This window comes from Gobius niger (genome assembly GCF_951799975.1).
Source record: "Gobius niger genome assembly, chromosome: 17".
Taxonomy (NCBI): Eukaryota; Metazoa; Chordata; class Actinopteri; order Gobiiformes; family Gobiidae; genus Gobius; species Gobius niger.
The window spans coordinates 5,265,254-5,287,969 of record NC_136868.1 but is presented as its reverse complement, the minus strand read 5'-3'; the positions used below and the strand labels follow the sequence as shown (position 1 = coordinate 5,287,969).

The window sequence follows — 22,716 nt, the reverse complement described above, 5'->3', positions numbered from 1 at the left end:
GGACATTGTTGGAACATGTAGAGGGAGGAAAATACATAATTTTGACATTTTTAAACTCCGTATAGTCCCTTTAAGAGGTTCACAGCTAAATTTATGAATTTTAGAATTACAAATCCATAAAATTGGAGTTAAATTTTCAGAGTTAATTGACTTCAGTGGTGAGCTCAGTCCAACTAAGTTTGCGATAATTTAGAGGATGAATTTTGATAACACTGACAATACTTTAGCAATAAAATATCATGCCATTAATATTTATAAAGTTAATTTGGGTAAGAGTATCCAAAAAAGCCTTTGTACCTCTTAACTTTTCATATTACAATATGATTTTCCTCCAGCGAGCTACTCCTGAAGCTACTGCAGCTCGAGCCTAACCAAACCCGCCGCTGCAGAGGTTTCCCTGCGGGGACAATAAAGTTAATCTTTGCCTTCTTTAAAGTAGAAAGTCGTCTTGATGCTTTTGTGAAACGTAAGCCATACCAACCCGTCCCAAACCGTGCTATCCCACACCAGTGGAAACATCCCTCTGTTTTCTGACAGTGCCATTCAAGAACATGAGTAGCGTTAACGTCCTTCGTGCCGTTTGCTACAGTTCTCTCATTCTGGCCTCTCGGATTTGCACACAGCATTTTGAACATTTGAAGAAACGGCACACATTCAGTCACGCGCCTCACAAGCCCAGCTTCAGTCCCCACACGGTAACAGCGACTACTCCAGAGAAACGAGAGTAAAAACTCAACTATTTCAGAATAAAAAAATCATTTACACCTGACCATTCACCTACAGCACAACGCCTGCAGACATGGCCGACCCTGCTCCCTGTACAAAAGTCATAAAGCAGCCTCCTCGGCTCCAGAGTGGGGATGCACAAGAGAAATGCTTTCTACAATTACAATTGTGCAAAGAACCTTGTTCCTACTAATTGACTTAACATTTGACCCTGTTGATACAAGAGTCAAGCTGCAATATTTAAAATGCCTACAGTACACAATGCATTTTGGAATATTAGAGAAAGTAAATTCATATTTTTGGGCTTACAGAGGTTATTGGTTAGTTATTGCAACATTCACATAATGTATTTTCCCAAAAGTGCAGCCCAACTCTGGAGCAGCTAACCTCTTCACACAGTGCACCTCAAAGAGAAAACGCAGAAAGGCTAAAATAAAATATAGATAGATATATATATGTACATCTTGAACAGAAGAAATAATTTATGTTCCAAAGAAAACAAAACATTTGGTAAACAAAATAAATTAAGGCATGCAAAAGATAAAGTCAAATCTTCAGATTTGGATTTTTTTTTTTTTAAGCCAAACAAACCTCTTCCTGTGCGGAAGAAACCACTCACACAGAAATCCTCAGAAAGAAGGTAGCTGCCAAAATAAAAGTCAAACTCACTGGAATATCGCTGGATTATGTCCGAGCATTAAAGGCCATATTTACATGTGTTCTGTTATTTACATACATATTCATGCGGATCAGCAGCAGTGCAGCGAAACAACAGCAAACGGCCAGGAGCTTCACTGAGGCTCCTGGAACCAGAAAATAAATAGCATTTATCAAAATAAAAATTTACATCACAAATATCTCTATTGACCTAGATCCTGTTCGGAGTACAGCGGCCTCTAACCAACTGATATGTATAAAAAACTAAAGAAGACAAAACCTGTGTTGGCTTCTACGGTGAAGTGAAGCAGTGCGTTAAGGCTTCAGGAAACACTGGAGCTCAGACAGTCCAAAAGAACCAGGACTGGACCAGGACTGGACCGGGGACTGGGGAAAAGCCGGCACGGACAAAGACATGCAGTCGCCCATTCACTCGCTCACTCAACACACAGCACTGTTCACTGTAAAGAGGTCTCCTGCGCCTCTTGGCTTTACTTATTTTATTCCTCATTTTTTTTTTCCTCTTTTGGATTTTTTTTCTTGGCAGCATTACATGTTGCGTCAGTCCTGCGCTCCCTCCTCGCTCCGGCGGGCGGGAGGGGCGCGTGGAGGCGGGCCGGGGTGCGGGGGCAGCGGGGTAAAGGGGTCAGTAGTCTTGGATGGGGGCGAGCTCTGGAGACAGGTCCACACTGATGTTCTTGTACAGGCTGCTCAGCGTCACCACGGGGCTGTAGTGGAGGTTGTTGAGGCCGTCCAAGTGCTGCCGCTCTTTGGAGTACCTCAGCAGTTTATACCTGCGGCAAACACGACAGCAAAGTTTACAGATGAGGAACATTCAAGGACAGAGCTAACGCCTGCACGGGATTGCACACATTTCATCCAACAGAGGAAGGATGATGGTTCAACTGGGATGCTGTCTGGACCCACTACAATACTTGAATGGCTAGTCACGATCCAAATAAGTAGTGAATTCCTTATATAACGTGTTAAAACGTACACTACACAGCGTAGCATTTGCTCTCACAGACAATTCATAAATAAAAAAACGCAACATGCTACGACACCTGCAGTGGCGCTTATGGCCTCTAGGGGCATGAGTTACTTAGTACTGCTTTAATCGTCCGTGAGAGTAAATACTACGCTGACAGAGAAGACATAGAGAGAGATGGATATTGTACATTGTGTCACAACCCGATCACACAATGGAGATCATTTTTGTCACCCAAACTTGGCTGTAAATACTGCTTAAGTGCCGCTAGCCCGTTGATAGCTTTGCCCGTTAGCCTGTTAGCTCCGTCTTTGTGATTTCATTAGTGTGTATTGCGCCTCCGACCCAGAGAAGGGAGAGTTGCAATTGTGGTTTTCTGGCCCGAAACACCAGAGGGAGATGAAAGACCCCCCGATCATCCCATAAAGACTTGTATTACCCCCAGTGGGACTACGCAAAGGATTTATTAAGTTACTTGGTTCTTCTTTAAAGGCCCTATACCTATTTTTTTTCAAATAATGAAAGAGGAAACCACAAAATTAAAATGTCAGTGGTGGTCCAAACTCATTCGTAACTTTCCAAATATTTTTGTTACATCACTTTCACAAAAATGCTTAAAAAATAGCCTAAAAGTTCATGAAATGTATTTTTCACACAATTGTTTATGTTTACGATCCACTAAAAGGAGGACAAAATAAATGTGGTTCTATTTCTATAAATGTAATGACCTTGTAAGGCAGGGGTGTGAACACATGGGCCTGATCCGACCTGCGAGATGACTTAATCCAGCCCCTGCCCTGTAGAGCATGAATTCCAGAGTTTGTATAAAAAAAACTAAGTCTCTAGCCCATTCCTGTGAGTAGTTACGCCCCCTAGTTATGAACTAAGGGGCGTATTAAATTTAGAAAAAGGAAAGAGTTCCACACATGTCCAGCAGAGGGCACTGACATAATCAGAACTATATGAACACAGATACAGTATAGCCAAGTGGTAAATAGACTGTCTGCACCAGGGCGGCTGTGGCTTCAACAACAGCTTACCACCACCAAGTGTGGAGTGAATGAATAATAACAAGTGCAAGCCGTTGTTATTAATGCAGCTACAGTCAAGTTGGGGCTTCGAACAATTCACAGATTATTATTATTCATTTGTTGGAAAGATTTTCTCTATTATATGCGGCCCGTGACCCGCCGTGGGAGCTGAATTTCAGCCCTCGACCTAAAATGAGTTTGACACCCCTGCTTTAAGGCCTTGATTTTGATTTTAAAGGTTTTTTTAATGCCCTGCGGAAACCCTAGTTGCTTTTGAAAATACGTTTAGGCGATTGCAGTCTATTTGAGAACTGTAGCCGAACCGTGATTGGTTTGCCCATGCCTGATCCAAATCCTTGACGTACTTGTAATTCAGCGTCACTACAGACGACAAGACACTCACCTGCCCAGAAACTGCACCTCTCCTCGGTGGTGGTGAGGGATGGACTTGTACTTCCCGATCTCTCCTTCAGGGCGCGTCACATTCAGGCCCGCGTAATGGACCCTGAGGCGAAGACAGCATTCATTAGTCACAAAACAATCACACAAACAGCATTTTTACATTTGCAGACGATACCACGATCATAGGTTTGATTTCTGGACAACAATGAGCTGCACTACAGGGACGAAGTGAGTTCCCTGATCACGTGGTGCAAACAAAACAATCTGTCCCTGAATGTAGAAAAAAACTAAAGAGCTCATTCATTCAGGAAGCAGAAATCACCTCACACGCCGGTCCACGTCAATAACACTCCTGTTGAAATTTGTGAGGAATTTTAAGTTTCTGGGCATTCATGTTTGTGAAACTCTCTCCTGGTCTCTTCACATCAGCTGTGCAATTAAAAAAGCTCAGCAGAGACAATATTTTTTAAGGTGTCAAAAGAAATATGGATTGTCAAAAGAGACACTCCAAAATTTTTACAGATGTACGATTGAAAGTGTTTTGATGGGAAGTTTGTTCACACATGACCACACCCTTCTGAAAAAAACGCATCTCGGATTATTGGGTCTTCCTTGCCTCAGATAAAGGACTTGTACGATAAGCGCTGTGAGAAAAAGGCTCTCAGTATAATGGGGGACCCGAGCCATCCTGCACATTCCCTCTTCTCCTACCTACCTTCGGGGAGACGTCTGCGGAGCCTCAAAACTCAGACATCTCGTTTCACAGATCGTTTTTATCCTCAGGCGGTGAGGCTCATGAACATCAGCCTTAGGAATAGGCCACCGTTTTTACATACTGAGATATGTTCTTACCTTAGCTTTGACGAGTTCTTTAGGACCTGCCTGATCTTTACCCGTGCCTTCAATCACGTAAACACAGCGCAGACGGCGTTAGCATTTAGCCTCACCCCCTCTCCACTATAGTTCCAAAACAGGTCAAGATAGAAGCTACCAAGCTCTTCCACGTTTTCCCTATTTAAATATGGTTACGTGAAGTGTTCCACTACAAAGTATAATTACACAAAATTGAACAATGTGGATTTTCTAAGCGGATAAAAGGGGGAACTATATTGTAAGGCGTAATAATACCAGGAGTAATTTGGCATCCGCACAGTAAAGTGAAGATTACTGCACGGGTTTCGAGCTACTCCTGGTATTATTACACCTTACAATATAGTTCCCCCTTTTATCCGCTTAGAAAATCCACATTGTTTAATTTTGTGTACTTATACTTTGTAGTGGAACACTTCACGTAACCATATTTAAATAGGGAAAACGTGGAAGAGCTTGGTAGCTTCTATCTTGACCTGTTTTGGAGCTTCAGAGGAGAGAGGGAGAGGCTAAATGCTAACGCCGTCTGCGCTGTGTTTACGTGACTGAAGGCACGGGTGAAGATCAGACAGGTCCTAAAGAACTCGTCAAAGCTAAGGTAAGAACATATCTCAGTATGTAAAAACGATGGCCTATTCCTTTAAGGAGAGCTGAGGTTTCTGTGCATTTTATTGCTCGATGTTGTGTTGTGTTGTATTGACGTTTTTATATGTAGATTAGTTTCTTGTTCAGCAGAGAGAGCGCCAGGGCAAAACTCTTTTCATTGCTATTGGCACCCTGTACTTGATGCATATGACAAATAAACTTGAACTTGATTAATACAAACTCAGCCTAGTGTCACCCAAGTCACCAAATAAAGACAGAAATCATAAAACTTCCAGGCTGAAGTGAGGTCCCAGCAGAGGTTTCCCAACACAGAGCCGAAAACTCAAGCCACATGACGCAATGTTCTCCAGCCGGATGAACAAACTACATTCTGTGAGGTTATCTTGAGGAAAAACCTGCTGACCAAATGCTCCAAATTGAATTTCCAGTTGCAAAAAAAAGCCCAATAAGTTTAACAAGTTCAAAATAGCAAAGCAGACTGTGAGCGTCTGTTTCGTGGAGGATATTTGACAAACCTAATTTCGAAGACAGAGCTGCACCTGGTAATAGCTTTCCATCAGTAAACACCTCAGAGCCGCCGCGGTTATACCACATCAGACTGACCTGTTCCACAAGTCGTCGTCCTCTCCTCCCCAGCCCCAGAACGCATTAGGGAAGCCATTAATCTTTCTGAACTGGTCCACTGTCAGCCCGCTCACACCGCCGAAGAACTCGCTGTATGGAAGACTGAAAGAGATAATGAGTTTAAGCATTTTGTGCATTTGTATTGTCATGATGCTATACTTTCAAACTCAAATGATATAGCCTGCAATCAATCAGAGAGTCAAAGTAGTTTCTTATTTTATCATGTGTCTGTGCCATTTCTAATAAAGATGCTCAGTATTTTTCTCTGGCTTTATACTCTCCTTTAAACAGGACTTTTGCCTTGATCGTTTGGAGGAATATTTCTCCTATTCTTCATGTGGAGGAAAACCTACATGAATTTGTATTGGTAATTTTGCCTATGCTTATTTTTATTTATATTTATTTCAACCTGGATAGACTAATAGACAAAAGCAGCGATTAGAAGGATTTATTGACATATTTTTGAGGATCAAACCCAGTATGGATGGGTAGGTTAGAGTTAGGGATGTGTTCCACCGGAGTCTGGACACTGGAGGTGGTATGGCAGATCTGTGAAGCTCTGAAAAGAAGAAGCAGTGAAGGGGTGGAGGCGGGTCGCAGCACAGTTGGGAAGCTAACGAGCAAAGAACGCTGGAGCTTAACTGCGGGAGCGAGGGCCGCGATTGGCTGCAACGAGGTGTGGCTCTGCGCTGATTGGCTTAGGTGGAGGAGGTGTGACTCCCGCAGACACGATCATTGGCTGGAGGAAGGTGACGGTGAAATCAGTCTTCCAGGTTGAATTTACGCCTAAGCTTCATGTCAAGTTTCTGGAAAGTTAGGATAGTTTTGTGGTCTCTGTTAACAGGACATTTATTTTGCTCGAGCTTTAGATAAAGCAGACATAATATTATCAGACTCAAAACATCCTCTGTTTAGAGAGTTTGAGTTGCTTCCCTCAGGTCCAGGGACGGACTGGGACTGAAAAAGGGCCCTGGACTCTGACCAGCCAGGCCCAAATTAGCGTAAATGCAGCACTTCCACAAAGACATATGTGAACCTCTTACCTCCCATCTTAACCGAGTGCATTTCCTCCAGTTCGGTTTTACCCAAATCTAAAAGCTTCTCGACTGGAGAGCAACAGCATAACGCCTCATTTGAAAGCTAAGACCTACAAAAGTGATTGTACCCTTTTGTTACATTGTTGCAGCATGTTTTTGTTGGTTTTTCATTACTTTTTTTGTGGCTTTTTGTTGTGTTTTCGTCAGTTTTTTGTCGGTTTTTCATTGCTTATTTCGTTGCTTTGTTGTCATGTTTTCGTCACGTCTTAGTCACCTTTTTGTCACATTTGTGTTGCTTTTCTGGCTCACTCGTTGCTATTTTGATGCTTAGCTTTTAAGCTCTTAGATTTGTCTAAAGCTCGGTTAAGGCGGGGGTTTAAGAGGTTAAGGGGAGAATTTAGACTGGTGGCCCAAGAGCCAGTGGCCCTTCTGTGATCTTCCAGAATGGACATATGGCCAGTCCGCCCCTGCTCAGGTCTAAGGTACAGGTGCCCTGCCCTGTCTAAAAACAGGACCAGGCAGTCATTTGTACCACAAGCCATTTTGAAATTAAACAAACCAACAATATAAAGTGACCAACAGTGATTTTTCTATTTCTTTTTAAGTAAAGATCTTCTATTCTGTACAGCTGATCTATCAGAGAAGGTTTTCCACTCACTGCAAATGAATTTCCCCACGGGGACAATACATTTCTACTACTACTAAACATTTGGGAGAGAGTGGGGGTCCACAGGACGTTCTGCATATGTACTGCGAAAATGTCTGGTAAATGTCTGCACTCACATGTACATGTACTTGTCGAGCTTGGCGGCGAAGTGCCGTGGCATGTGTCCGCAGCCGTAGTAGTTGCGGTCACTTTCAGGGATGTGGTCCACGTCGTGGAAGATGAGGCAGTCCCAGTCCAGGTCCTTCATGGCCTCCAGAAACCCCACGTTAAACAGCATGGCTCGGTTAAAAGGCTGGCTCCCGCTCTGCACGCACGGACAGAGAATGTGAATGAGGATTTTCCACCTAAACGCTGTAATTAGCAGGCACTTACAAGTCTATTCAATAGAGAACTGTCATTTTCAAAAACAGCTAGCATGTAATATTGATCAGTGTTACAATAAAAGTACTAGATCAGTGTATGTCTGGTGAGAAGAGCAGTCATGCTGAAAGGTCCATATTATGCAGAGCCTTGGGAACATATTTTGGTTTGGGGGTTTGGAGATTGCCTCCAACTAGGGCTGCTCGATTATAGACAAATAATAATCACGATTATTTTAGTAATAATTGAAATCACGATTATTTTAGTAATAATTGAAATCACGATTATTCAAACGATTATTTGTTCCCTTAAAAAAAAAAAATCTTTATTTTATTTATTCATTTTTATAATTATTTTAAAAAACAACTATGGACTATATTTTCGTTGGACAATAAACCCCTTTTTTCTTTTTCTTTAAAAAAAAAAAAAAAGTTCAGTTTCTAAACTAATCCTTTAGGGACACCTGCCCCCCGCTGGCCAGCCCTCACACCTGTCCAACAGAGCCGCGCGGCCTGATGACATCATCACACAGCGCTAATATTTTTATGTCAGACCAAAGCCTGAGCCTTTAGCTCGTGAAATGCGAAGGGAACAGAAACAATCATCTCAGCAGCAAGAAGTAATAAGAGTTTGTTTGAGCTCCGTTGATCTGCTCCTGAAGAAGAGTTTTAGACTTTTCTACTAAAGAAAACCAGGGCCTGAGCAAAGGATATCGAGGCTTCTAAACAGCTGTTCTCCTTTCAGCACAAGGTGAGCTCTTAACAGTGGCTTTAAATCAAGAGTTAGGTTTAAAAAATATGAGTACTATATTATTTACAGTTCTGTCAGGCTGCGCTGGTGTTTCAGCTGATCAGACGCCTCACACAAACCGCGCAGGACTTTTTGCGCTTTGGATGGACGAGCAGGAGAACATCCTTAATAATCGTTTGTTCTCGATTATGCTATTTTTGTGATAGTCTAGTGTAATAAGCGAAATCGTTATCGAATTTCGATTAATTGCACAGCCCTAGCTTCAACAAAGCTTTTTCTGTGCTTATTTCCCATTTATTAATATGAACCTAGAGTTCCCACGGCCTTGACAATGCGTGTTAAAAAACAAACCTATGAGCTGTTGTCCTTGAATCAAAGAGCCAGTAATAATTTAGCTTTGTAAAATATTGAAACAACTTTACAAGATCGAGACTATTTTATGTCTGTGTTTTTCCCACCTGTTCAATGACGTAGAAGGCAAACTGCAGCCTCTGTCTCTGCAGCATGGGGATGAGGTGTTGGAAAAGGATTGGCAGATGTTCGTGACGGTTTCTGAATGGAATTAGAATCGCCACCTGACCCAAGTAAAAATGACATTCACGGATTTAAATACATTACTCGCTTCATAATCATATTCACAAAGTTGGAGACACGGACCTTCCAGCGAGGCCTGCAGTCTCTTGGTTTCCAGTGACCTCCAAACTCTATGTCAAAAAACTTGGAGAACTTCAGCTCTATCTCCTCAATGGGGATCTCTGTCATGTTCACTTCCATAAGTCCCTCTGCGGAGAAGATGAGAAGGATTTTGAGAGTTTAAACACAATCCATTGTCACAAAATCGATCGACACGGCAGCAGTTTATCCAATCAATCCTCGAGTGAGTTGAAACGTTTTTAACTTCTCCTTTACCACAACAGTTGACAAAGGAATATTTATTTCTACTAGTGTCACTGAGATTCAATGACGAAGCGATTTCCCTTGCGGGTCAATAAAAAGTGTCGACTTTCTCTGACGGCCTGGCTTGTGTTTAGCGCATTGTTTCATACATCGGTGAACTCACTCATAGAAGGTAATCGCTCCGGACAGGGCAGGTGCTGGGAGTAGGTGAAGTTCTCTGGGAGGTATGTCGTTGGCTGGACCAGGAATTCACTGGAGTTTGTGCCATCGGGATAGTCTAAGAACAGAAAAAAATACAGATTATGAATTAAAGTCTCCCAGCCCGAGCAGACTTTGTTTTGATTGCGATTACCGTTAATGCTCTAAAATAGGCCGGGGCCTTTATTTACTCAAGGGCATCTAGGACCAGGCCTTTATTGGAACCAGGCCACAATTAGAGACAGGCCTTTATTTCTATTTGAGCAAAACGGACGACCAGGAAAACAAAAAAAAACGAGATTTGTGTCCATTTGCACCTAAAATATTAGGTTTATTTATTAATGAACATTTCAAACCCTCTCCCAGCGGCTGGAACATTGACGCCTTTTATTTTGTCGGGACAACAGGTACATTGACATCATCGTCACTGCAGGTTTCTGTTTCGTTTTTACCGCGGACCGGATTATTTGTTGTTATCTTGTGTAAAAGGCGAATTTAGACGGAGCGTTTGTGTTTGTGATCGATCATGAGACTGACCCGAGAGAAGACGAGACGCTCGCGCTGATGGGAGGAGTTATTTTGAGGCGTGGGACTGACCTGCACACGGAGCAGCTGGACGTGCTTTGAAGACGCGATGGTGACTTTATTAAAACCCTGGAGGGTCACATAACATTTGTCGCTTGCCCTGTTTACTTCCTGCACGTGAGTTTTCATTTACACCAGTATGAGACAAATTCCTAACATGGGGAATATTTCTACCACTATAGTTTCTAATAAAAGCCCCGGCCTGTTTTAGAGACCAGCTTTAATTTGCCTCCGCCAGCCGCAAACCCGGCCTCTGTTAGAGACCCGGCCGCTAATGGAATACAGGCCAGTATTACAGAGTTTACGGTAACTAAAGCTGCAAGATCCATGTGATGAGTCAGGGCTGGACAATTCTTTCTGCAGCGCCTGTCAGGTCAAGCCCAGGGAACACTCGGACAAACGAACAGGGAGACATGCGGCATGGAAAGAGGATCTGCCAATCTGGTGAATTTAAGTGTAAAATCAGCGACAAACTTGCGCAATGGGCAAAACAAAAACACACAAGGAGCCGTCAGAGGACCAGAACGCGAGCAAATGGACGAAAGGTTTACCTTCACGAGGGAAAACTATCGCTGTATTTGGACCATGTGGATTTTTTTGTGGCTGTTGCAGAAAAAAATGCAAATTCTGATAGTGAATTGTAAGTTTGAGCCATCTTTTATATATAGGGGTGTAACGATTCATCGATTTAATTGATATATTGATGTTATGTCTTCAATCCGCATTATTTTCGCTCAAAATGTTGGGCTCTACATGAAAATAAACTGGAGAAAAGAAAATGGCATAACAAAAAAAGATATGCAGCTCTGTGTCTTAGCTATTTATTGCACTTTTGTGATTGTTTTTATCAAACAGTGGAAAAAAATACAATCAGCAAATCTGAAGCGAATTTTCAAATAAAATCCAATGCAAATGTATTCTGTTGTATTTATGTTCAGCTGAAAATCCAATGATAAAAATATTGGAATATCGTATCGAAAATTATATTGCTCTGACAAAAAAAACAATATATTCACATCAAATTGTTTGGCCTCAAATCAATATGTATGGCATCGTCAAAAAGACTGTCTGGTTACACCCCTAATACTAACAGATGCGCGGTCTAAAATAACTGTGACGTGGCCGTGTGATGCTCCGCACAGACCACGCGCTCGCCGTCCTCTTCTGACATCCTACTTTTTTGTGGCTCTTTGAGGTTTGTGTTAACGTGGTGCTGGAGCCCGTTGGGGGTGAACTGGGGGGTGTTGTGCGGTTTAAAGGTGTGGAGCTCGTCTCTGTTGAGTACATCACATGATTCTAGCGGCCGTGTGTGAGCCTCACCGGTGCCGTTGAGCGTGCTGTTCTTGTTGGTGTACAATCGGATCATCTGTCCGATGGTCCTGACGTTGTCCCTCAACATGATGCCCTGAGCCTGCACCATGAAGAAGTACGTGTTCGCTGCAAGAGACACAAACACACACACACACTTCTATTATTAAAAGAACAGTGCAACTCGAAGCACTAAAGAATATCCGGGCACAGTTTTGAGATAAAACATTGTAATTTACTTTTTGAGGAACCACAAAAAGAACACATTTCAATATTAGACAACATTTGCAGAGCGCACGAAGCCACGCAAAGAAACTCACTCAGGTCTTCAATCTGACACAAACTGACATATTTTTGCTTTGCTTCTGTCATTTTTAATTTCTTAAAAGATCCTGAGGGTTATGGGACAAAAAAGTCAAGTGGAAGAATGTCCCCAGCACTGACCCTAATCAAAGCCGTTACTGAAGCCCTGACAGAAAATGACCCTGAAAGAACATTTTTTCACAGATTTGGCCTTTTTGACTAAGCGTTTAATCTTTATTTCATTGTACTGTTGAAATAGTTAAGTGAACACTATCGTTTACGTGCAGCCCTAATTTAGGTCGACCAATGTGTCTTTTGAGGGGATTTTGATTGGTTGATGCCGATATAAATAGGCAATTTTTAAAAAAAATGTCATGTCTTAAATCCTGTGTACGATGGTTCAAAACTGTAAAATGTGTCCGTGTTGAACTGTGACAGAAGGGAGCGCTTAATTAGAGTCATAGGACAGACTTATTCAGGACATTCCTGTTTAGTAGGTACTTCAGAGGAAGCTTGTTTGAAAGACAGAAATCAGCGGGTTAAAGGCAAGAAGTCTCTTTCTCTTATGGTTCCGAAATTAAAAGCAAAAAATATGTAAAAGATACAGACCGAGCCTCTGAGGAAATAAAAACTTGTGGCCGATTTTCACCGCAATGTTTCTCAGGTCCTTGAGGTATCGGAGGTTCTGAGAGAGCTCTTTTTAAGGCTTTCCAAGAAACAGGAAGTCTCCATCACAGTCAGATCGATACCCATTATGGTAAAATACCCACACACCCCCCTACCTCAATCCCTAATAATAATCTTTAGTAATCATAGCGCTAGGCATCACAAACAATTATTTTCCCCCCCACTCCTTTCTACATCTGCCAGTTTGCTTGTTTTTTTCCGTTATACCAAAGACAAGATGGCTACATGTGATAATTTATGATCCACGTCACGCCATTGCAGAAAAAACTTGCTGCCACCATAACATTGGCAGCCCACTCACAGCTCTCAATGTCCGTTAAGTGATGATTGACGTAAATGAGGTTAAAAAGATGAGAAATTGAAAACATCCACAGCTCGCCATGACTGACAGATGAATTAACAGACACTGCATATTTAAATGTCGCTGGTAAATAAAGCTCAAATCGAGACAGAATGGTTCACTTTTCAGTTTTTAGTCATTGACGTTGATGCTCTAGTAAAATGAGCCATTCCTTTGTTCTAACGCAGTCTCTAGACGTAATTTCGGATTGTTTATCTTTGCGGTGTTTTGAAAGGAAAGGCGAGAGGTGGAAAAACAATCTATGGAGCCATTAGCCTGGATGATTAAATTCACAGCCGAGTACCTATACGTCACTTTCTGATGGTGTTGATGCTTATGGGATAAACGGTTTCTAAATTTCATGAAAAATCACGAGGAAAATAAGCACAAAGAGGCAAACAAACTAAACCAATGGAGCTTCTACAATGGAGGTCTACAGTTCTTAACATTTAGGCATCAACTTCACCAAATACAATTCAGGGAAGAACAAAAATGGGCAAGAGCGTCCACACAAAGATCACATGGTTTAGAGTTTACAGGTATTTTGATGGTGTTTCAATGGAAAGGAAGGAAAGGAAACATTCAATCAAACAGAGGATGGAAATTCAATATTCAAAAGTAACTACAAGCAAATAACTATTAAGCAAATAAAGCAAGTTCTAAGCAAAAAAAGTACAAGTTCAGCCAAAACTGCAGCTGAAAGTGATCATATTTTTTGTAGTAAAACAAATCTAGCAATGTCATTTCCCAAGAAATTTAGTTTAGCAAAATTGACTTTTTCTCTTTGTTGTTCCCAAGTCAAACCTAGAGTATTTCACTGTATCCATTCACAGTTTTGAGTAAACCTGGGGTAATCCAGTTTAAACTAGCCGTTCCTTATACGGCGTCAGCGCTTCGTTCTGTTCTTCATCTAAGCGTCAAAACTGTTCACATTTTTTAAACCCATAATCCAATATTATATCGGTTCTGAGTGTGTTCATCACGCCGTACTGAAGCTGTAAACCACACCTAAAATTGAAACTGAAAGGTTGATAAGTTATTCCTACAGCTGCCAGCAGCTCTAACGCCTGTATTTTAATGTCACCATTTAATTCTTACAGAAATATAATTTCATATCATAATGTCAAAAATCAATGCCAAGGCACATAAATTTACTTTTTTAGGTCTATATTAAGGTTGAGGTACACTTTATTGTCCACATAGGGAAATTTGTCCTCTGCAGTTGACTCCCGTCGATGCCATAGGGGAAAACCGTATGGAGCAGTGGGCGACAGCAGTGCAGCGCCCGGGGACCCAGCTCCAGATGTGGAGCCGAGCTGATGGTCAGTATCACCTGGCTGGAGGATTCACCTATTGTACTTTTGTACATGCTTTTAGTGGTAGGGGAAACTGGAGTACCTGGAAGAAACCTATGCAGACACGAGAACATGCAAACTCCACACAGAAAGCCCCGTCCCATATGTATGATACATCCACCTTAATGTTATTTAGAGTCCCGCGGAAACTCTGCTGCAGGTTTTTTTAATCATTGCAGAGAAAACGATGATGAAAAGCCTTTTGTCCTTAATGTAGAAGAACGAAGAGGAAAGTAAAAAGTATGGATTTGATGTGCGAGTTTGAGGAGTTACTGAGCATTTTCAAGTGTAATCTTTTATTATTCATTAGAAAAACAAAAAGCTACCAGTATAAAAGCCCTTCTCTTGGAATAGCACAGGCCATAAATACATGCTAAAACATGTCTGCCGGGAGTAGGTCTAGACAGCAGCGATCCCATCCTTCATACGCTCTGAGCCAGCTAAAAACAGACCGGGAGAGCACCTCTGTTTCCTCCTGACGCATCGATAAAAATCCCATACGAGACTCCGGGGAGTTCCACGAACCACAGCCGGGCTCAGGTGCAGAGAGAGAGGGAGGTGTGAGCGGGACGACCCGCTGACAGGGGACATGTGGAGCCTGTCACTGCTGCACACGGCGCCTCGGGCAGCGGGACACCTCTGACAAAGGGACAGACGGAGCGGAGCTGGACGCTGACATTTCAAGTACAAGCAAGACTGTGTGTGGGATGTGGAGGAGCCTGACATTCGCAGGAAATGCTTCTGATAATCTCTCGACCTGCACAGACACGAGGCGCTGCTTATGCGGTGATGTAGGAATCGTTCAGGTGTAAAGCCCTCAGGCTCTGGGCTCAGGAGATGAACGGCAGAGGATCAGACCAGCGAAAAAACAAACGCCCATTCTGCACCACGAAAACTCAACACGCAACCTTGGTAAAGCAGCAGGGATCGCTAACAAGTTCATAAACAGTTCCATCGTGCAACATGAAACAAAACACACATATTTTTCCACATATCAGTTTTCAAAAGCATGAATTAAACGAATTAATTTGATTTATCGCTCAGCCCTACTTGGTTTATGATGCATCTATACTTTAACAAAACTTTTTCAATACCTACCTACCTACACTAAAATATTTGTCACACAGAACCATAAAACAGAGCAATAATCTAAATGTATTCAATAAAAGAGCTGAAACAACCTAACTTCCTTTGATGAACATCCTTGATCAAAACTTGGTTTCTAAAATGTTCTTTTTTTTTTCCTGGTACAAACTTTTGATACTTTAAGCTTTTTCAACGCCAACAGTACCAGCATTCGTTAAGGTTCAAGCAATATTCTCAATCACATTTATATACGACAGGGCAGCCAGGAAAGAGCAGCTCGGATTGTCTCGATTTGATGCTTTGTCACTTACTATGTGTCAGTCACCTATCTGACATGGAGTGGAAACCATCAGTCTTTTAATACATATCTTTATTATTGCAATCCTGTAACTAAGTTTGCAATTCATATGTTACTTTACACAACCTGTGTTGGACAAGTTACTTTAAAATGGTAATATATTGTATATGAGTAGTTACAGCTTTAAAAATGTAATACGTTTGTAATCTATATTACTGTTTCAAAAATGTAGCTGACTTCACTGTTTTGAGTTACTTTTGGCAAAGTATAAACTGAAAATAGTAATAATGCTACCCAGCAGAAGTGTAGTAAAAGATTTATTTTTCCTTTGCGATCCCCATTCTATCATATTTTGTTTAAATGACGTTAGCGACATGCAACTGTATATCTTAAGTCTAAAACATGAATTGGCAAAAGCGTAAAAAAGTGAGGGTCGATGTATCAAAAGTACATATTACCCATTTTACTACACAGTCTCTCATCCAGAAAGGCCAGCACATGACCTGCGTGGACTGAGTCTTAACGAAGGCACAACAACCCAATTACCATTAACCTTGAAAATTAACCTTTAAATCTGCCAAGGCCGATAATGTTTGACCATGCGAGTCATATCGTACGGGAAATATGTTCGCGCTCATAAATTACAGCGCTGTGACTGGACTAATGCAAATGTGCGGGAGAACGATAAGGCTCTTATCACAGAGCAGACGGGAAGCGTCGCTCTGAACAGTAAAGATACGTCTCGGTCACGCGAGAGGGTCACAGCAGGCCGGACAACACGCTGCCCCAGTGTGTGAGAAGAACATGTGGACCAAGCGCATCAGCAAAAACACGAGACAAGGAAACTCGCACAATGAAGTATTTGACTTTGTTTCTGCAGTTTACCAACTTACAATGTCTAAAATCAGCAAAGTGGCGACTGCTACAGAGCAATAAGCAGCAGACTTCCTTCTCATACTTGTCGACAGTCGATTTTATCAGAAGGGGAGGATGAGGCGGCGGCGCGTGAAATGGTGGTGTTTAAAATTGAATTCCCGGCAGGATGATGAATGAAGTAAAGGAGAAGTGAGCGCTGGATGCAGTGAAAGGAAACGGCTGTTGTCCGTCCGCATCAGGACATCAGCGCCGTAAAAAATGCCATAAAAACAAAGCCAATGCCAGCGGAACCGCAGGCTACAACACAACATGACCTGCTACTACAGTAGCAGTCACACTGACAAATGAAAGGGGAAAAAAGTATCTGTAGTGTAGAGACTAAATGAAAGGCTTTGTTATGCATAGGCAGCGTTATGCAGCGACTAATTGACTCAAATTATTGTAAATTGCTAATGTGGTAATCAGTCATTTCATTTTTAAATATCGATGTCTTGTTCACGAGTGAGGGATAGATGGAGTGCAGGTTCGTGGTGATGAGATCACTATCGGGACCGCTGTTGTCGAAAGGCAAAGCTCTCAATTTACTGGATAAACAAGACTGGGGATACAAGCTTTCAATACGAGTTTCCTCCATAGGGAGCAGCCGGAGGTGGCTCAGGCTGTTCTGGATGCCTCCTTGAAGGAAAGCGGGTAAGCAAATTTATTTGTACCTTCCACAGACATGATCAAAGCCACTTACAATGGACAAATTTTCCTTAAATTTTCATCTATAGGTGCCGTTGGGGCAGACCGATCGAGGCGCGGCTGCAGTCATGACCTGTGCCAACCATCATCAGCCAAAAACACTGCACTCACCGAGGCTACCCGCCCCGGCATTCCCTCTCCCACCCAGTTACTGACCAGGTCCATCCCTGCTTAGCTTCCAAAATCTGACATGGTCAGACATTCACAAGGGGACAGGCCGGATATCGAGCTTGGAAAGATGCTTGCCAACTATCTGTCTGCTGCTTCAGGACTGTTCATTTGCATATTTGGTTACATTATGTAACGAAATATGCAAATGAACATATTAAAACAGTCAGAGGCTTTGTGTCTTGCCTAAAGACACATCAACAGTCCATATGTGCTCAGGCTGAGCTCAAACCGATGATTTTCTGAGTATCAAGCAAATGCTAAGATCACTGTACAGCTGCAGATCTCAAACATGGAAACTGTAAACCTTGAAACATACAGTAGCTTCAGATGGAATGAGTGGTTTGGTAAACCCATGTTCGACATCGAAACAAACATGAGACCAATTACACGGTGCTTAAGCAGAGCAGTCACTGCTGCAGCAGGACATTAAACACAACACTTTTCCCTGTGTCGTCTATAATGCACTCTCACATGTGTATTTCAGCAAATCATCACCACAGTTCAAGTAATGAACTCATTTTAGATGTGTCTATAGAATAAGGAAGAAAGATGATTCTTCTACAAATGCAGCGGCTGTAACTCACTGTAGCCGAGTGAAGAAGAAAACCAGAAGACGGCTTCATGACAGAGATGGTTTAAAATAATTTGATTCACACGAAGAATTTACATAATTCACTTTCAGATTACAATTATGGCTTTTGTTAAAGTAAAGATTGATTTGAATGGAAAACCTTAACACACGGACTGCAGTCTGAAAGGTGAACCTGTCAATTACAACACGTTTGCGCTTAATGCAATTGTTCATTAGAGCCATTTTGGCTTCCATCTATTGATCAAACAAAGAACTGTCTGCAACAACTGAAATTTTAATGGAGTAAAAAACTATTCAGTATAATGTTGAAAAATGTTTGATCTTTGAATGAACTGAAGTAGCCAGCTTAACCAAACATCTGGTCAAAAATGTGGATAAATGGCCAGTGCAAATGAGCCACAGTAAAACCTCTCACATTCACCATTTTGAAAAGGTTCACTCACTTGGGAAACAAAAAGGCGAATTTGACTTCTTTATGGTGAGCCAGAAATAAGTTTATCATATGTCTGGCTCTGGTGTTGATGTTGATGTAATGTGACCAGGAGGATAACTTTTGAACACACAACGAGTCGCGCAAAGCTTCCCCATTTCTCGGCCATCTACCAAATGTCCATGTACTGTAACCAGGAGCCTATTTATGACCCATCTGTCCCTCATTATTTATGAATGAGGCCTGATGTGAGCCACGCTGTAATCAATTATTATCTGATGCGTGTATAACATCGCTGCCAGTAACTTGCCACCGGTGAGCAGGGCCAGGGATATTTTTGGTCTTTACAAAGCAAGTGCAGGAAATGAGGCACATCTGCTGACTCGAATTTACATGCCGTGAAATAACTATAAACTGGAACAAATGTTTGGATTTTGATTTACTCGTGATTATAACAGATGAGCCTGAGTCAGAGCTAGTGCAGCAAAATAACTGCAATTGCATAGACATTTCTCTTGAGGAAATCAGGAAGTCAAAAAAGGCTGTTAAAATCACTTGTGAAATCACTCGCTTTAACACTGACTGGCCTGATTTACTTCCACATATAGAATGAAAGTAAAATAAACGTGATGAGGGTTTACAAGGACAAAACACTAATTCTAAATCATCAGACCAGGGGTGGGCAACGGGTACTGGGAAGTCTTGACAGTATAGCTGGCCTCACCGCTCTTTGATAGTAAATTGGAAAGCTCTGATCTATTCTCTGCCCTCTTATCTCCTCTGTGGCCTGACATACGGGCTCGCTAACACAAGAGAAATTCCAATAACCGGGCCGCTCTATCCAGCAGAGCATAAACCAAACGATTGCCAGGAAAAGCCCTCACTATCAGCATAAAAATCTGCTCGGCACAGACGCATCCCTCCAGTCCATGGCATGTGACTGCTGCAAGTTATCTCCACCAGCGAAAGACTAAGAGACGCCCAAAGCTCTTATAGAAGATCATTAACCTTGATAGAACATCTTTAGAGAACAATATTATGTTATTTCTTTTTCATTGAGTACAATAGGGATTTTACAGCTTTTGCTTCCTTTGTAGCTAATGTCATTATCGTTTTAGTAGGACCAAAACATGACCAGTGCTAACCTTTATATATAATGAATAATATTAATATACTATTTCATATCAAAGCAAACTATTTCTGTAGAGGTTTGCATTGAAAAAGTCTTAATCTAAAACTTATCTCCATCTCAATAGACACTTGACTTTGGCAGTCACTGTAAACAGCTTTATATATTTTAAATATTTTCAACAAAACATGAATTTAAAAGGTAAATACAATAGGGCTGAAACAACTAATCGATTACAACTATTTTAGTAATCGATTAATCGTTTTCTGGTTCACACAGACTCAAATAGAGCAAAAGTTGAAAATGTAGTATTTTTGATGAAAACATACTTTGTTTTTATAGCAAGTGTATGTAGTGAACTTTGTACATTGTAAATTTCATGAATATCTGTTTGTGTCTCATCCAATCAGAAGCAGAATTAGCACCAAGAGCCTCCAACAAACACTTACATTACGTTTACTCCATCAACACGTCCTCAAGCGGATCCACTTTAGCTTTATGTGATAAAAAAATGGAAAAAATACAATTTTCCTACACCATTCATAGCCAAGCAACTAATCGATTAATCGTAAAGTAGTCGATAGATTAATCGATTACAAAATAATCGTTAGTTGCAGCCCTAAAATACAATCTGTTTTGATGGGGAGTGAGTGCTGAGGATTGGTTCCCCGGGTGTGATTTTTTATTCGTAGGCGAGTTGGTACTTGGGCTGAAAGATATATCGTTATCATATTGATATCGAGATATGAACATTCAAGATATTACAAAAATCGAAAAAGCAAGATATAAATGAGAAGGATTTTCATCAATAAAACTGCACTCTTTCGTATTATGATTCTAGTTTTCTAGTTTTTCGCCTAACCCATAGTTATATCGCATCGTATCGATATCGGGAAATCTGCCATAAATATCGAGATATGAAATTATGTCCATTGTTGGTACATCAACCGATCACAAGTCATGAGTAAAGCGTCATAAACATATCAATCAGCTTAACCCTGCCTTAGCCACTTGGGCTGGTGCCTAAAATTAATCAATAGTACCGGGGAACATAAGTACCGGGGAACATAGGGCTGACCCCGCTGAGGAGGGGATCTCAGCTTTGGATACAGTTCATTCATTCATTCATTCATTTAGAGGCTTTGGATTTCCCCCCCAACATAATCAGACCTATAATGTGTAAACAAACACAAGCAACATGAAGACGCTTCTAGTTCAATCAACGGGGAAAGATAAGACTCTCCACATTCGCACGGGGTGAGGTGCTTTATTTGGCTAGCACAGGAGGCTAATTAGCCGCTAGCAGCGGTGAAAAGCGGCACTAGCTGCGGACAGAAGCCGAGCAGCGGCATCATAATCCTCATATAATCACATTAACCGCAGCCCATAAAGCTGTTAGTGCAAAGTGGATAGTGATACCAGTGTGGACTGACCTATTCCCGGAGCCACATAAATGAAGTAGAGACAGGTGGTGGACATGGAAAAGAAGAATATGAAGGCCAAAAACGAGCGGTTGGACATTCGCAGCAGCCGCCTCCAGTTCACCATTTTGGCTTAGGCCCGCTCCTTCTCTGCCGACGTGAATCCCATAAAATACCTCGTGGTTTTAAAGAGTCCTCGAGCACAAAGACGAGAGAGTCAAGTGTGTAGTCATTGAAAAACGTGCACGGCAAATGCCAAAAGTGCAGCGCGGAGTAGCCTAAGCTAGCGATGCTAGCTGGCCTGCTTTCCCTGATGAGAAATTTCCAGATGGAAAAAGCAGGCCTGAAACTGTGTTATCAGGCAACTGCGAGCCACGCAGAGCACCTCCGTTTAGCCATATCGATACAGATCCACGGGCACACGGCTCGGTACCTAACACTTTAAGGTATCCCGTGACAGAGTCCCATCGTTGCGGTGCCGCCGGCGAAATGTTTTGATCGCCAGCATTGACGGTCGGTGGTCCGTCTCCCCCGTCCGCTCCCAGTGCGCTCTCAGCCGGTGCGATGCTCCCCTCACTCTCGCTGCAAAACTGGAAGAAACTGCCGACACGCGAGTCCCCCAGTCATGCCACCGGCGGCCTCCACGCGGACTCCGACATGATGCGGCCCCTCGGACTCATAAGTGCAAGATGTTATCCGCCGACTCTGATAAAAGATGGGCTTTAATCAGTTCGGAGTCCTTTTCATTTTCTGCTGGCACTGCAGACAGCGTTTCCGGCGGGGTCCACCCCTCCCTCCGTCACCATGGAAACGGAGGGAGGCAGGCGTCGTGCAGCCCTCTCCCGCATCAAATTATCACTTGGATTAGCAATTAAACGACCAAAAATATGATGTTGCCACTTTGGGACCGTTTATCCTCCAGAGACCGTGCCCGTGTATGTATCTCCTCAGCAGTGGGCATTGGTCTTGAGCCTGTCTGAATCCTATGGTGATGTACAGAGGACACCCAGGGGTTTTCTAACATTATATCATGTGTTGGGGTGGCTTCCTGATGGCCCTGTGTACGAAACTGTTCCTCAGTCGACTGGAACTGACCCGTAGATTCCGCAGTCTTAATTACTGACAGTAGATTCAGACTTGGAGCTGAGAAGATGAGCTGAAGGCAGGGGCGGACTGGCCATATGTCCATTCTGGAAGAGCACAGAAGGGCCACTGGCTCTCGGGGCACCAGTCTGGCCTTTCCATTTTCTCCTCTTATCCCCCGCCTTAACCGAGCTTTACCTAAATCTAAAAGCTTAAAAGAAAAGAATCAAAATAGCCACGAAAATGAGGATGAAAACGGAACAAAAATGTGCCAGGAAAAGCAACAAAAACCCACAAAAACATGACAAAAAAGAGACGAAAACACAACAAAGCAATGAAAAAAAAGCAACAAAAAAGCCACAAAAACACAATACGAAAGTGACACAAAAGTGACGAAAACACAACAAATACACGACAAAAAAGTGACGAAAAAGCAACAAAAATGTGGCGACAACGTGACAAAAAGTTTCAATCACTTTTGTAAGTCTTAGCTTT

At 42.2% G+C, this 22,716-nt stretch overlaps 1 protein-coding gene across 1 annotated transcript; it reads right to left on the bottom strand.

The window, feature by feature from the left end:
- Positions 1-338: 338 nt before the first annotated feature.
- Positions 339-21,931, bottom strand: b4galt6 (UDP-Gal:betaGlcNAc beta 1,4- galactosyltransferase, polypeptide 6). Its single transcript, XM_079575296.1, has 9 exons — positions 21,151-21,931; positions 11,719-11,835; positions 9,779-9,892; positions 9,376-9,500; positions 9,177-9,293; positions 7,725-7,912; positions 5,884-6,006; positions 3,806-3,907; positions 339-2,177 (listed from the first exon to the last, which is right to left on the bottom strand). The coding sequence occupies exons 1-9, from the start codon at positions 21,263-21,265 to the stop codon at positions 2,030-2,032; spliced, it is 1,149 nt and encodes a 382-aa protein (XP_079431422.1). The 5' UTR covers positions 21,266-21,931; the 3' UTR covers positions 339-2,029.
- Positions 21,932-22,716: the final 785 nt, after the last annotated feature.

Excerpts from the sequence above, each read along its gene's own strand:
- b4galt6 (XM_079575296.1), bottom strand. The coding sequence starts at position 21,265 with ATGGTGAACTGGAGGCGGCTGCTGCGAATGTCCAACCGCTCGTTTTTG. Across the intron at positions 11,836-21,150 it reads TTATGTGGCTCCGGGAATAG|CGAACACGTACTTCTTCATG; the intron begins GTCAGTCCACAC and ends TGTCTCTTGCAG. Across the intron at positions 7,913-9,176 it reads CCTTCTACGTCATTGAACAG|AGCGGGAGCCAGCCTTTTAA; the intron begins GTGGGAAAAACA and ends CCGTGCGTGCAG.